Here is a 16,474-nt window from a genome sequence, read left to right on the forward strand (position 1 = left end):
ATAAATTTGCTGCCATGTCAGCATCCCTGAGGGCAAAGATATTTGATATTTACTCATCCGTATGTATCTCAGGAGGTGTGAGCGACAGCGCATGGTAATAATGCACTCTGAAAAATCAACCCTCACGTCTCTCTCTCTCTCCAAACTGTATTTATGATTGACACGTTCTCCTGAAAGATGCTTCGGCTTGATAAGTAGCTGCCGCTCGTAATGAACCGGTTTGTAGTGCGTCGAGAGAATGAGGATCTAGGTTTTAGGTGTATTAAAACACCCGAGTAGACAATTTAATCTGACAATTTCAACACTCATAAAATGTTTTTCTTTGAGGCTTCGGCGACTGAAGGTTTTTGGGGGTGTTAAAAGTTTTTACTCGTGCTGATGCGACTGCCTCGTGACACAAAGATGAGGAATGAAAAGACTTCCAGAGCCAGCAACTGCATGCATGCGTTATCTGTATATTAGTCAGGATTAAGCTGAGATGACAAAAATTCTTTCCTTCAGAGCCGTGATGGCTGTGTTATTCTCCGCATGCCTCTTCAGTCTCTCAGTTGCTGAGCTTATGTTATATTTATTGTGGGGTTTTTGTGTCAGCTTATGACGGCTGACAAGAGGCAGATCAGAAATTCAATTTACTGCTGAGACATTTGGGTTAATCAACAAGGAAAAAAAACAGACTGAAAACTTTCACACATATTATTCAGTCATTTACACACATACACTTAAAAAAACAGCCAAAAATGCAACGACAAAGAGACAAGGGGATTAGTTTGATGTTAGCCGGGCTGTTGTTAGTTTATCCATGTACACAGACACACACACAGAGGAAGCAGTTAGTAATAATGGCACTAGCTCCAAATAAATTGTTTAAGGAGGTGTCAGTGTAGTAGTATTACACACTGCAAGCGAATACACATGACGGGGCATGATCAATTCCTGCACATCATCATCCGTCAAAATCATGTCGAGCGCAGGCCGACGTTATTAGAGCATCTCTCTCTGCGGGAGCGAGCTCGACAAAGATTTTGATTTGTTCAGCGGATGGAGGCAGCGGTGGAAGCGAGGAGTAAGTAGCGGCAGACGGATAAAATGGGGAAGATGAGGCACGTAAGGGGATTAAAGACTAAAGTAAATGTCTACACGAGAATAACATCAAAATCAATTTATATTCCCGTTTAGGCGTCACATTACACAGCGTTGGGCCTTCTATTCTGTGCCGATGTCAATTAAGTTAAAGGAGGAAGAGTGTGGGCTATAAGTTTTTCTCCCCCCCCCCCATGAATCCGACCCAGTTCGTCTACCTGGCTACAGCTGATGATGTTAAAATGCTTTGATAATGTGCCCGTGAGTATGTGTGTCTGCTGCAATCTCTGCATAAACCTCCGCTGTTCCCGAGGCTAAAGCTGAGGCTTTGCCGAGAGACAGAGGGAAGGAGACATGAACGTTTACGGAGAGACAAGAACTGAGGAGACAGGAGGAGAAAGAGAGAGGGTGGGAGAAAGGAGAGATGCTCCAAGAGGGAGACGGCGGAAAACGGGGATAGCGCGAGAGGCGAGTCAGAAGAAAACTTGATATGCACGGCGAGCCGAAAACTGTGCAGCACAAACAAAAACTTCCACTACTTTGGAACAGATGTCATTGGGGAGAGCCTGCAAGAAGAGGGAGATGAGAGAGAGAGGCAAAAAAAAGAAAGAAATATAGTCATAGAATAAGTGAACAGCTCTATTTCCCCCAGTCCCACATATTCATCCAAATCGATCCCCTCTGAGCAGTGAGAAGCCATTTCTCATCTGGACGACAGCTGAATCTGGCTATTAGAATAAAACACACCTACACACACACACACACACATATATCCACTTCAGTGTTTTTATATTAACAATCAAAGTCAGACACAAGCACACCACTAAGAGCGCTAACAAGCAAGCTGTTATTACAGGAAACTCAATGAGGACGGTCTTAGTGTGGCAATAAGAAAACTTCCTATTGATGCCATTACTAAACACACACACAGGCGCATAACCAATTACAGAGACACAAAAGCAAATCAATTTGTGTGCATGATATTGATAAAGTACAAGCGTATAAAGACACACACACACTATCTGTGCAGAGGTGTGCTACTGTGCAGCAGAGCCTGCCTGTGGTTCAGCAGGCTGAAGATGCTCTAGTTAAATGGCAGTGTGATTTAAGGCACACAAAAACAAATGGCTCCACGCAGTAATTGGACAAACTCATAAATGATATAAAATGTTATTTTTATTCACTTGTTTTCCCTCTCCTTTCCTTCCCTCCCACTTCTATTTGCTATTTGACACAAGCAGACAGCAACAAACATCAGACAGCCCGTGTGCGTGTGTTTGCGCGCGCCCCGGGCGTGCGCGCGTATGTGTGCAATTATACCGCCTGAGGGGAGACAACAACAGGGATGGATGAATAATGTCCTTTGATCACAGCAACACCACACACACACACACACACACACACACACACACACACACACACACACACAAATCTACTACAACAATGCTGGCATTTACATCAGGTGTGTGCGTGTGGCCAGTTGGTTTGAAAAAATTCATAAATAAACTAAAACAAACAAAACTAAATTTAAAAAAGGAAGAAAAAAAAGACAAATTTCCAGGAGTACACATACTTGTGTACATCTGTAGTAGAGGACAATACTTTAGTAAATTAATGATTAGAAAATACTGTTCGGGTCCTCGGGTCCCTCGACAAAATTTCATCATTATGGATCAATAAATTACATAAATACACTCGCAGCATATACTGCAGTGGATACTGTGTGTGCGTCACTGCCTAATTAGTTGAATGGAAACATTGGGTAACAGTTGCTGATGGTTTTTCTTTTGAACATCTACGCTGCACAGTCAGAGCCAACTATGTGAACTGGGAGGGGCAGGGCATTCTTTCAGCCACATGATATGATTGGACTTAAAGATGATCGATGACGAAAAAAAGACGAGATAATGGGCAAGATTAACAACAGAAATGTCGTCTTCTCCTAAGCTAACTAAACTAAATACGACTACAATTACCTCACAGTTGTTACAGCTTTGTGGGCATTTATTTATGCACAGCTCTCTTAAGGTCCCACCACATTTGAGTCAGGTTGAAGTCTGGACACTTTGATTCTTTTCTTTCTCAGTCGTTTTGTTGTAGATTTGCTGCTGCTCTGGGGATTACCGTCTTGTTTTGTGACCGAGTTTTAGCCAAGTTTTAGCTGTTCGACAGATGTCCTCATATGTGACTCTAGATTACTTTGATAACCAGAGAAGATCATGGTCAACTGAGTGACTGCAAAGCGCCCCAACCATCACCCCTACACATCCACAAAGTTACCACAATATCATGGACACATGATCTCCACCTTAGCTTTGTCTTTCTGAAAGAGATTGTTCCAGAAGTCTTGTGGTTTGTCCAGCTTAGCTGCGCTGCCATGCTCTTTTTAGAGAGAAGGGGCTTACACCAGGCAGGATGTCCAAACGAGTTATACTGGTTCAGTCTTTTTTTTGTTTTGGTCTTTTTCTTGGCTTTGTGTTGTCACACACATAAATGCTCCAAACCAGCAAACTGACAAAACTTCTGCTTTTCATAGAGGTGTTCATACTTCCTTATGATCAATTATTCAGATACATTTGAGTAGAAGCGGCTGTCTGCTACTTCCCTTATTAATTTCTATAGAAGCTGTAAGGGTGTGCTTAGTATTTCACAAATTGCCTCTGTATATTGGCTTAGTCTTGTTTGAATAAACGGTAGTGTAATATGTTATGTGTTGCTGTTGCATTTAACTTATTTTGAAACCTTTTAAAATTAGGACAGATTTTTTTCTTTTCAAACCTAAAGCCTCAACTAACTATTCAATTTGCAATTTAAAACTACACTTATTCAGACAGGTAACACAGCCTTTGTAGAGAAACAATAATATTAATAATATTAACAGGTGGACTCTAAGGTTTACCTTCAGCATTTGAATATATAGCAAAACATTTATGGACATAATCTGTTTATTTGTTTGTCACTTATGGGGTTAAATAGTGGTAAAAAAAAAAAAAAAGCTGAAAACCTTTGACCTTTTGGATATATTCTGGATATATATTTTTATATATTTTAACTTAACTTTAAAGCACCTTTTTAAACGGCATTGTTATTTTAGGTAACACTGTTTTTATTTTGATGTATTTAACAATTTAATCGTGCTCCTTTCTTTTGTGTAATTTTCTTCCCATTGAATGATTTTACTCGCCTGGGCTATGCCACTTTATTCACGCTCTTTTTGTGTAAGTTGTGTTTTCAGTGAAAAATGCAGACCTGATTTTAACTCAGTATCCCAAAGAGAATCAGTTAAACTTGTTTTTGTTTTAATAATGTGGCAATAATGAATTGGAAGCCGACCAAGAACCTCTACAACAGCTTTGTTGTGCAGCTAAAATTGTAAATGACTTCCATTCAAAGCTCTTTACAGCAACCAGTCAGTTGTTTCTGGGGTTTTTTGGATGCTTTTGTTTTTGTACTTCAGTGTCACATGGACAAGAGAAGCCAGGAATCGATCCAAAAACACTGCAATTATGTGTCTGTCTCCTGAGCCACAGCTACCTGACAGTGATGTCAGAAGCCGAATACGTAACTCGCCACTGATTGGCTCGAGAAAAACAACAGAAAATAACTCTCAGCCCAGTTTCGCTAACCTTAAGACACCATGCCAGATTTAATTTCATTGGATTACCAGGCCTCTTGTTCACACAGGTGGTAGTCATAGGTACAGTCAGCCTAGAGCGAACAGCTGCCTCTTTTCAGTCTGAATGGGGGCTTTCAAACCAGCTTTTTATTTAACTGAGGGTGATTGAAGGCTAATCTGAGAGTCTCAGCCTTATTCCTGAATGCATGTAGAATAGGAAATATGTGCTTCACTGCGCAGCAGGCACAATGTTCATTCATTTGTTTAAATTGCTTAAATATTAATTAATCAACCCATGTAAATGAAGTGACATTTTTTTAAGCTGCTCTGGGGATGAATGCTTACGTGAAAGCTTTGTGTGTGTGTGTGTGTGTGTGTGTGTGTGTGTGTGTGTGTGTGTGTGTGTGTGTGTGTGTGTGTGTGTGTGTGTGTGTGTGTAAAGTCAATGTCCAGAGGAAGGGCATGACTTATGAGGAACAATATAGACTACACACACACACAAATTTTCTGACTCTTTGAACACTGTCTGTTTAATTAAGAAGTAAAGTGTCTTTTCTTCAAGAAGCAAAACAGGGAAGGACATCTCCCATCACTGCTGTTAACACATCTGGTGCATACAGACCATGGTTTAATTCGTGTGGCATGCTCTACAAATGAAAAAAAGGAAAGAAAAAAGCAAAGAAAGCAGCTGAAGCAACAGAAGACATCAGACGGCTCAGACGCGATGCGACAGTGGACAGCTCCAAGTCAGGACAGACAAGACTCAGGAATACACAGTTAAGGCTTCGTGACCAACACGATCCAGCTGCTATTATTGAGTCCAGTCAACGAGTTAGGTCAGACATCTAGTCAAACACTTAAATCTGGTAAAGGAGTAAAGGAACGACAAAGTATGTCACACTAAAAACACCGCAAATGTAGTAAAAAAAACTTGGGCTCTGACATTTTTATCTAAGTTTGCCAGAGTGCTACTGTCAAGCTTAGTTGCTTAGATTGCAGCAGGGGAAGACGTTTCTTTCCTTAATCAATAATGTATTCATTTCGATACAGGCAAGTCTGCATTATTCAACAAAGTCTGAGGAATGTATGGGAGGGAGTACCACAAGGAGTGGAGATACTGCAACATTCATCTAATTAACAAGCAAGAAAGACAGATAGCAGGATGGAGCGATGGACTAAAGATCGAGGGACAACACGTGGAGAAAGCAGAAGATGGAAACAATGAGTACAAGGAAAGTGAGAGCGCAATGAAACGTATACATGTTTGTTTTGGGTCTTTTGTGCCCCAAAACAAACATGTATACGAAGATGTTTGTTTTGATTTAAGTTAAGAAAATGATTTAAACTTAAGCTTTGTACAGTTTAGTATGGAAGCCAGTTTCCGGCACAAAAAAAAAAAAGGTTCCATAACTTGAAATTTCGACTTGTTTTCTCATAATTTTGAATTATTTTCTCAAAATTTCGACTCATTAACTCATAATTTTGAGAAAAGTAACTCGAAATTTCGATTTAGCGCTGCCAATCAGTAATCTACGTGAATGACGTCATTTCCTTGTTACCCGGAAGCTGAAGCCCTCAGGTAGTAATGCTACAGCTAAGCTGCCGGTATTATATCCAGTCATGAATGCACAGATTACTGAGTATTTTCAGCGTGGCTTCAAAAATGATGAAATCCTTGTGTTATTAGCTGAATCACATGGCGTTACTATCAGCAAACGTACTCGCAAAAGCGCCAATTTGTTGTGATCTGGTTTTGAGTGCGCGTTACTCTGCGCCGTATGCTTCCGGGTAACAAGAAAATGACCTCATTCACGTAGATTACTGATCGGCAGAGCTAACTCGAAATTTCGAGTTATTAACTCGAAATTTTGAGAAAAGTAACTTGAAATTTCGAGTTATGGATACTTGGTTGTTGTTGTTTTTTTGTGGTGGAAACGGGCTTTAGTTATGTAATTGTCTCTGAGTTTATCTGGGTCAGGGTTTCTTGTTTGTTGTTGTTAGGTTCCTTTTGTGTCTTTGTTTCTCTCTCTGTTTGTTTGTGTGTGGGTCTATGTGGTAACAGCGCAGTGACTGTTCAGAGGCGGGGATGTCTTGGTCCCCGCCCTCCAGCTTGGCACACCTGCGACAATCAACTCACCTGCTCCTCGTCTGATGATTAGTCGGCTCCCTTCAGATACGGAGGACATTCCTTATTCAGCACTTGAGCCTCAAATCAGTCTCAGTAGATACTCATCTCGGTTCTGTAAGTCTGATCACCTGTTTCTGTGTGCCTGCCTCTCACCATTCTCTCTTCTGTCCAGGAGTCTGTCCTGTTTTCCTCGATGATGATTTGTGAGTGTGAGTTGGAGAGAGAAGTCTGTTTCGCTATCGAGCCTAATGACAGAGTGGAACCCATTGGACCATCAGCTTGGATACTTTACATAGAGACTGTAAATGATCCCTTTTTTTTGCATCACTGTAAATAAACTCAGCAAACTACAATCTGAGTCTGCGTTTTGAGTCCTGCCTGCTCTCAGAGTATTACAGGGGGAAACTCTTAGATGGTATTCTCCAGAGGCTAACGTGGAAATATCTTTGACTGGGAGTCAACAGCACCAAGAGATTTAGCCTCAAGGCAAATGAAACATACACGCACGAGGTAAAGTGCACGCAAAGGCATTAAAGCATGTAACGTATACGCAGGGAATTTTCACACACATCATACAAGCACGGAGGCGTAATCGTGAACAGACAAACATACTGAGGGTCTTACGAGGCATAATCATTGGAGGCGAGCTTCACCTCATATTTCACATGAGGATTAGCGGAAATCTGCTTGGAAGAAGGCGGCACGGAGGCTCGGCTACTCACTAAGGTAGCCGAATAAACCTTCAACTACAGAGGGCGAGGCGTTATATAACCTTTGCAATGAAATGAGAGGAAACCACAGAGGCAAAGTCTGTAAGGGTCTTCATCGTATATTAAGTTATTCCCTTTAACGTGTGTTAAAGTGCACAGAAAACCATTTCTGGTCAAACTTCAAGCCTGAATTTCCTATTAAACGCAATGAGAAAATGTTTTTAAACCAGTCCAACCACTTCTATAACAATTTATAGCTCTGCACACCAAAAATATGCATAAAAAAATATTGAGAGTAACAAAGAATTTTATGCACTGAAAACGATTTTTTTTGGAATGTAGTGACTGAGTTGAAAGCATTATTACGTATTATATTATGTAAGTCACAAGGTTTTCACTCAAAAGGAACATACAGTCCATCATATCTAATGTATAAGGACTATTTGCATCTTGGATGAGCACTACGTAGGTTTAAAGCTACACAAAAGGTGCAAGGCAAAGCAAAGAGAAGACAAAGTGCTGTGATGAGCACTTTAAAGTGGAATATTTTCTCCTAATATGATGTGCTGACAGGAGAAATATAGTGTATACTAGAGACCACTTTTACGTGGTCTTGGTCTTGTCTTGGTCTCGCTGTCTTGGTCTTGCTGTCTCAGATCGACATAGTGGTCGGGAGATTTTAAGTCAACAGTATCCATGACACACAACGTAACGTTCGATAATGTGTCATGCGCAAAAGCATCAGCTCTAAGAGCCGTGCTTAGAGAGTGCTTTGTAGTGAATCAGAAGAATCGACTCCCATTGAGCGAGAGCCGGCTCCTCACTTAATTTCCTTTCGCTGCTCAGCTTTCACACAGTGGCTCAGCTATGCTCCAATCCCTCCATATTGTGGCCAATCACATGCGAGGATATAGGATAATATCATTATGTGAAAAACAGAGAGGGTGAGAGACGTGACAGTCAAGTGGAGCGTGCGTCTGTCCTCTCAGTAAGTGAGTGAGACAGTAGACAGCGGTGAGGAGGGCTGTGCGAGTGCATTGCAAAAACACATAAATATGCCTGACACCCGTAAACGAACCAGCATCTGGCTGCGATTTAAAGACGTCTTTGTCTAGGACTCGGTCTCGTCTCGACTTTGTCTTGGTCTTGACTCGGTCTGTCTCGGTCTTGGTCTTGGTCTCGTCTCGACTTTGTCTTGGTCTTGACTCACTCTGTCTTGGTCTTGGTCTTGTCTTGGTCTCGATGCCCTCTGGTCTTGGTATTGTCTTGGTCTTGGTTTAGGCGGTCTTGACTACAAGTCTAGTGTATACTTCTATTAGCAGTGCTGTGGAGACACAAATCTATTTACACAATCAAAATGTAGAGAACTGTTCCCGTAGCAAAAATAATTGCAGAGTTGGTTTAAGTCTAGCCTAAGGTTAAGTTTAGTTTAAGCTAGGGTTACTAGCAGGCCTAGATATCACTTGGTATATGCCTTGCTAACACTGATTACCAGGAAAAATGTGTGTTCCCCAACCGGTCAAAGTGTTTGCTGTAGGTTGGTGACAGTCACTGTGAAATCATTTGCTAAAGTTCCCATCGTACAGGCCTAAAGACTGATCAGTGGCTGTGAGGAAAATTTGTGTATTCACAAACTGTTTGCCAAATGGTTTGTGAAGGTTGCTAAAAATTGTTACAAACCAGTGGCAAAGAGGTTTGCAGTGCTGCACCAAAAACCTTGTGATTTCATCAGTCACTTGCACATTGCTGCTTGTCACTCATAGTTTGTATGGAAATATTAATGTTGGCCTAGCAACTGGTGGTTGCCAACCTGTCTCTAGACCTGTGTGACTGAGGCCTTAAGCATGGAGTAGTTACAGTTTGGGTTTGAGGAAAAATACAGAAAATAAATGTAAGTCAACGTAATGTCCTGTGACCCTGAAGGAAGTAAAACTAAGTGTGTGTGTGTGTGTGTGTGTGTGTGTGTGCGTGTGTGTGTGTGTGTGTGTGTGTGTGTGTGTGTGTGTGTGTGTGTGTGTGTTACTGAAATAGGTGGAGTGTGGCAGGTGCCAATCAGGACATTCAGTAATTCCCTTCCACTCAACATCACCTCTGGTCAAAAAGAGGGATTATCTCTTACCCCTTCATTTCTCCGCATCCCCTCTCCACCTACTCTATTCCAGCTCACACCTCCTCCCTCCTCCTCAGCCCTCTCCTGCAGCACTTATCTGCTTCTCTCCATCCCTCCTATCTCTTAGAACTGTGCCACATCTAGCATTAGAGGATCAATAAACCATTACCGCAGTACCTTTAAGACATTTGTATATTTACTGTAAATAAACAAGATAATCTCTGAGAGGTTCTACAGTCTTAACCAAACTGCATGTTTTATTGTGGACCACAGGGTCAGATTTGGTGGAAAATCTGTTGAACTACTTTAGAGGAAGATAGCTTAATGGCATAAAACACGAAGATTGAGGCTTTTCCTTTAAGGGCAAATGGACCAAAAGATTTAAGATTTTCTTGAACAAGAGGATCTTGAAAAGAGAGAAATGTTTACAGAAAAGTGGTAGAAAAGACTTAAGATACACTACAGCCATTAGGATGGGGAAGGAAATGAAAGAATTTAGAGAAAGTGTAGCTGTAATCTTGAGTAACATTAGCACTAACGAAACAAGCACAACAGTTTCATTGGTTCACAGCAATTATACCAAGGCACTGCATCACAGATTAGCTAACAGTGGCATGCGGATGTTCAAAAGTATATCTAACACCATAAAGCTGGTCAGGCTTTCATCGAAGTCACTGACAGCAAATGTGAGAACGTACCTAAAGATACTGAGTATGAGAGGTCAAACACACTCAGACTTAAGGAAACACCAGCAAACAGAAAAAGTGAAAAGCATACAAAACACAACAAACACAGTGGAAGTTATATAAAAAAAATGGAAGTTGAAACCTCAGAAAACACAATGTAAGTATCTTTGGGGAGACAATAATGTGATCTAACAACTGCTAAAGTGACAGAAGCTAAAATAAGTGAAAGATTGCACTGAGACACACTTAAAATAAGCAGTGGATTCATCAGTGTTGTCAGGTAGAAAAAGATGCAGGTCATGTGCGTTTTAAATGCATGATTCATATAATACTGTAGGTACTTTTTTAATATTGGACACTTACTGGAAGCTTGTCATGTCGGCAGCTGTTCCGTCATGTTATTGTCTCCCCAAAACACTTCTGGTATGTTTTGTGAAAGTTTTTTTTTGTGAGTTATGATGGCATTTTTTCTGTTTCCGTTGTGTTTTATGAAACTTTCATTGTGTTTGTGTGCTTTTTGCAGCTTTTTTTTCTAGTTCCTGTCTCCTTGAGTAACAGTATGCTTTACCTCTCAGAGCCACCGCTCCAGATCTGTCCAGAGACAGATCACTCTCTGCCTTCCTCAGCCAATATCTGTGCATGACCAAATGTACATATTTAGACATGTTTTCTCTGGATATGTTGTGTTTGTTCGGTGATCAAGAAGGAGCGAGGACTGCTGTAATACCCAGTGAGATCAGTGCATGGACAACCAGTGCATTAAAACACAGAATGGCATCATTATTGTAACACACTGAACAGAGGAGCAGTTTTCCTCCATTATCTGCAGTGGTGAACCTTAAATTCTATGATTGTGGCAGGTTATTTTATCAATGTTGCTCGACATCACTACGTACGTTCTATTTATTACTACGCACATGTGCATTTCTGTCCTCTTTTCTGGTTCTGATTCTTCTAAACTAATGAAGGTGGTAATATATATTTATAAATGACGTTCAGTTCTACGCAACAAGCTCCCAATTGCTGACCTACAGTACAGGGAAGAATTTGTTTTGGACAAAACCGTTGTTGCTCACCTGGATGATGCAGGTGATGTTTTCACTTGTATCATAAAGCATTGCTTTCTTAAAGGTGTCCTTTAACAGTTTAATATGATGAAATTATTATTTCCACATAACAATTCTCATCTTGCCCCGCTCCCTCTGTTACAATCTGGCAAATGTGACAAATTCCAGGAGCTAAGCACTGACACATGAAACCACACAATCATGCGCTGTTCATCTGCTCCTATTCAGGGTTCGATGAGACTGGCTTTGCTTATTCAAATGAGGGGACCAATCAAGACTCCTGCACCATGTCTGAGGGAATCCTGCACAATGAATGGAGATTTCCCAGATTAGAGCACACTGCACCACGCAGTCAGTGTTAGCCAGGCTACGGCAACACCCACTCCTTTCACATTTCCTTCTCTCGCTCTCTCTCCTCGCCTTTCTCTTGTTTAGTCACTACATCCCTCATTCTGTCCTTTCTCCTGTTCTTTTTAAATACTTTCTCCTTCCAAACCAGTCCTCCAACACTTTTCTGCAGATACTTACCTCATCCTCCTACCTTGTTTTCGCTCCTCCACACGTCTTTCTACCATCTACACCCTGGCTCTGCAGCTTCTTTTTCGAGATACCAACTGATGATATTATGTGAGGTCCAGATATTTGGTGAGAATTCCCTTCACTCGGCAAGAGTTTGATTTCACAAGTTGTTGACGGTTATAACAGTAAAATACCCGAAAGCAGCAACTTTTGGCAAATCACATAAAGCCAAGCAATTTAACCATCAGTCTTTTCTCATATACTTTACTCACTATTGTGTCCATCCATCAACAACAACATCTTTCCGTTCACTCACTCTACATCCTGGCTTTCATTCATCAGTTTACTTCTCCATACCTTGTCAGCCATGATCATGGATGACCCTCCATGAATGCCCAAGATTGGTATGAGCGTCTGCGAGGAAATAAAATCCAAAATCTGGGCGATGGCCTCTTGGTCAGTGCCGTCCCCGAACACCACGCCGTGGATCTTGGTTCCTGACATCAGGTCGCACATGTGGGTGATGATGCTTTTTGGATCAGTCTCATTGACCAGCAGTGTGACCACGTTGACATCGATGGGGTCTTCTTTGCTCCACAGCGCTCGGATGTCCCGGTCTGAGATGTAGCGCGTGCGTCCCAGGATCACTGCAATGTTCAGGACCGGCACTTTTTCTGAGCCACCAGTTCGCTGCTTTTGAGCCACCACGGGATCGGCTATCATGGTCAACGCCACCAGGAGAGCCAGGGAGAGCAGCGTGCTATTACTTTCGCCGTTACAGCTGCGATTGCTGCCCCTTCTACTCCTCCTCTTACTTCTTTTGCTGCTGAGGGACATACTGCCAAAACACTTCATCCCCTACATGAAAGGAAGTTGAGGGGTGAAAGAGACGGATGAAGACAGATCAAAGCGTGAATGAGATTGGAGAGAGAAAGAGGTGTGGAACGATGAGGGAGAGAAAAAGCACAGATAAGTTGTTAATGCACAGCTCTTAAAGCCCACACATTCAGGTAGGAACTTTCTTTTTCGTCTTCATTTCTCCTTAGTAACTTTCTTAAACACAAACCCTGCGAGGTGGGAGATGGCCTTGTGAGGAAGTTGTGGAGGGGTGAAAGAAAAAGAAGATGACTAACAAGTATAAACTTTATGGTCACGACTGCAAGAATCAGATGATTCAGGAGCAAGCTGTTCAGTATTCAGAAAAGGCAACAAGACATTTTTATAGTGTAATAACCTAACATTTGCCAATCGGCAAAGAATGCTACTCAACTTACAGTACAAAAGGATTTCTATGACAATAATAGACAAACTGTCAGATAGATACTTTCAGTTATGCCATTATTTGCAGTGTTTTGCAGAGCAGACAAATAAAAATGTGTGCATGTACATGTGCGTAAGAGGCTGACGTAACAGTGGGCAGACTGAGGATCATTCAGCTCAACTTTATCTACCATAAAATATGAGAAATGGCAGCCAAAAGTGCTCTTTGTCACATAAACATCATGGCTCGAGAACAAATGATAACAGTCTTCCATTTGGACTGTTTTTACCAACATAGTCAGTATAACTTTTAGTTCAGTGCTACTTAGATGGGAAACATTATAATTGCTAAACAAAAGTATCAGTGTTTAGTCTTAGAGTTAACCGTTCTGGTCAATTGTTTTGTCAAGAGCTGACCAAATTTTTACTACGTGGACAATTTCTTGTGTAGAAATGCACTACATCAATAGCCTTTTAGGATAAATTCAATACTTTTGGCAGCTAGAGGAACAGGCTATCACTCAGCAACCAGGTGTTGCCAAAATACTGGACCCACCTATGCTTACATTAGCTTAACTTGTGGTATAGCGGTTAACACATTTGCCTTATTCAGTAAAGATCTCTGGTTCATATCTGGGAGGACACTAATCCACTTAGTGTAACCCTAACTCCAGTCCCAAGTGTGGATTAATGGGAGGGTCGTGTCAAGATAGGCATTTGATGTAAAGTTTGTGCCAAATCAAGTGTTGGAAAATGAAACAGCAGCTGAAAGTACCTTCTGCTTACTTAGCTTTTTCTCACAGTGGGTTCTAGATTTACTGACATCATTACAAAGAAGCCAACAATGTTTCTGCAATTTTTTTACTGCAAATCATCCATCCATTTTCTTCTGCTTATCAAACCCAGCTATTATTTGGTAAGACGCTAGGTCCACCCTAGACGCCACCGTGCCCAACACTACGTGATGCTGAAAAACTAGTTTGTGATTTTTTTACGTGGACTGCCGTAATCCATTATAATCAGGTTGTTCTTAAATTACCATGAGAAGCCTTCACTGGATCCAAAATTCTACAGCGAAAGCAATAACTGGAACTAGAAAAAGTGAGCACATGTCTCCCATAGTAGCTTCTCTTCACTGACTCCCTGTTTAATCCAGAATTGACTTTTCTAAATTTAAATCTCCTGTAAAACCAGCTCCCAGTTTGGATTCGAGACGCAGACACTCTCTCTACTTTTAAGATTAGACTTAAAACGTTCCTCAGTTTGGCCTGGATCAGGTTACCCTGAACCATCTCTTGGTTATGCTGCAATAGGCCTAGGCTCCTAAGAGGACATGATGCTCCATCCCTGCCCACATTGTTTTTTATCATTCCATTAATCCAACTGCTAAGCGCTCTTTTGAAATCTTATAGATAAATAAGCATTGAAACCTTAGATCAAGTCCACTTTTTTGCATTACAAGTTTGATTAATTTCATGGTAAATATTAAAATATCTTATTTTAATAAACATACACAAACTTTTTGATGCATGCTCAATCATCCAGGTAGGTAAATCCCAAAAACTTTTTGGGCATTTTCTTTCTTTCTACTTCTTTCTAGAAGACATTGAAAAAAATCTATAAAAGTTAAACAGTGTATGAAACCACTGGGTGCAAAGGTCACACCCAGGTTTTCATTAAATGCCTCACCGAACCAATGCGTTTTTCCAAAATACTCAAGTTGTATGGAAAGAAATCAGATATACAAATCTTTTCTAACCCATCAAAAAACCTAATGTTGCTAACACAGATACACTTACAAAGAGATTAGTTTGTACCCCATAGGTAAATATGAAACAAACTAAATAAAGGCTAAGAAAAAAAAAAGCAGACCAATACAAAAGGGCGAGTCTTGCAAATAGCATGGGACGCTAGACAGCGCATGCCTCCGACGAAGGGGCAGAAGTATGGTGATCGAGGGCACCTCGCTGAAAACAAATGTTTGTGTGTGCCAACGTGACTAACAGGTTAGACGGTGATCACAGCTACTCTGCACAAATCGAACAGAAAAGCGAAGCGACATCATCGCTTCTACGCAACCCCTCCCCCGTGGAGAGAGCACTCACGGCCTCCTTGAAAAGCCAGTGCTCAGCGAGCATAAAACATCATCAGGCATTCTAAGACTTATGAGCAGGTGTGCTGAACAGTAGAGCGTGAGCGAGCTCAGAAAGGCATGAAACATATGGTCACATAATGCGTCCATGTGTATTGTTGACAATTTATGGATTCACTGACAGGCCCTTACGTTTTTGCATGGGTGCGGAGACCGCTGGTGCATAACTGATTCACAGGAGCTGTTGTTCAGCATGCTGTTGTCAGAGGCAGCACAGCTTCGTGAGGTCACACTCTTACCATTAACATTTAAGACAGAATAGCATAGAAAGCAATCAACAGGGTGGCAAAAGTTTTCATGGACAGACAGCAGAACAGAGTGACTCATGTCTCTTTGTCACTTTTCTTACTTAACAAGTTATTTCAGAAAATATTAAAAGGTTTTAATCAAAGAAGCTGAAAAGTCTGGGCCACAGGCCAAGGAAGAAGCATTCTGCTTTTTGTTCACACTGTAAAGAGTTTGGGAACCTCAAACATCCGATCCTCCCCATCAACTAGTGCACATACTTGCATCGCATGCTTGAATCCCTCTGAAGGCTGCAGGGGCAAGCACAGCTCTCTATTCACCAGCCGTGTGGCGTGCAGTTTCTCTGTCAAGTGCCTTCACAGTGGCCCTTACCGTTGTTTTTGTCATAAACATTTTGGCCTAATCATCGTGCCTTTCAGCCTAAGAAGTGCAATGAAATGCTTTTTATTTTCTGACTTTTTTTTTGTTGTTGTTTATGACCGCTCAACACAAACTGCTTGAAACACAGAGAAAGCTTGTTCTCCACTGTCTATTTCAAAGTATAATGATAGTTTCAGATTACTTTCTGTAGGCTAGAATTTGTCATACCTTGTGATTTTGTAATGAAATTGAGACTCCAAAGGACGGGCTCTAATGTGAGCTGAATAATGCATGCGGGCTCAACTGTGTCATCCTGTGTTTTTAAAACAAGCAGAGGAATGCTTGCCCCCCACCCATCTCTTGCCCAACTAAGCAGAAACACTGAGAGAAGAAACCGGAGAATGAATCATCCAAAATCTCAGTCCATTCACTGCAGAGAGCGCGCTGATGCCTAATGGATTCCTAGTGTCTCTGTCAAGAAGTCGTCATATTCCTTTGCCAAAAAGCCTCAGGATTACATGCAGGCTTGCCCTGGCAGCT

General features: G+C 41.3%; 1 protein-coding gene across 1 annotated transcript in view; it reads right to left on the reverse strand.

The window, feature by feature from the left end:
- Nucleotides 1-16,474, reverse strand: part of grin2aa (glutamate receptor, ionotropic, N-methyl D-aspartate 2A, a) — a 162,935-nt gene that overhangs the window by 138,452 nt on the left and 8,009 nt on the right. The window contains exon 2 of the mRNA XM_063471516.1: nucleotides 12,274-12,774. Coding sequence (XP_063327586.1) covers nucleotides 12,274-12,771 — 498 coding nt within the window. The 5' untranslated portion in view covers nucleotides 12,772-12,774. The remainder of the gene's footprint in view (nucleotides 1-12,273; nucleotides 12,775-16,474) is intronic.

This window comes from Pelmatolapia mariae, linkage group LG4 (genome assembly GCF_036321145.2).
Source record: "Pelmatolapia mariae isolate MD_Pm_ZW linkage group LG4, Pm_UMD_F_2, whole genome shotgun sequence".
Classification (NCBI taxonomy): domain Eukaryota; kingdom Metazoa; phylum Chordata; class Actinopteri; order Cichliformes; family Cichlidae; genus Pelmatolapia; species Pelmatolapia mariae.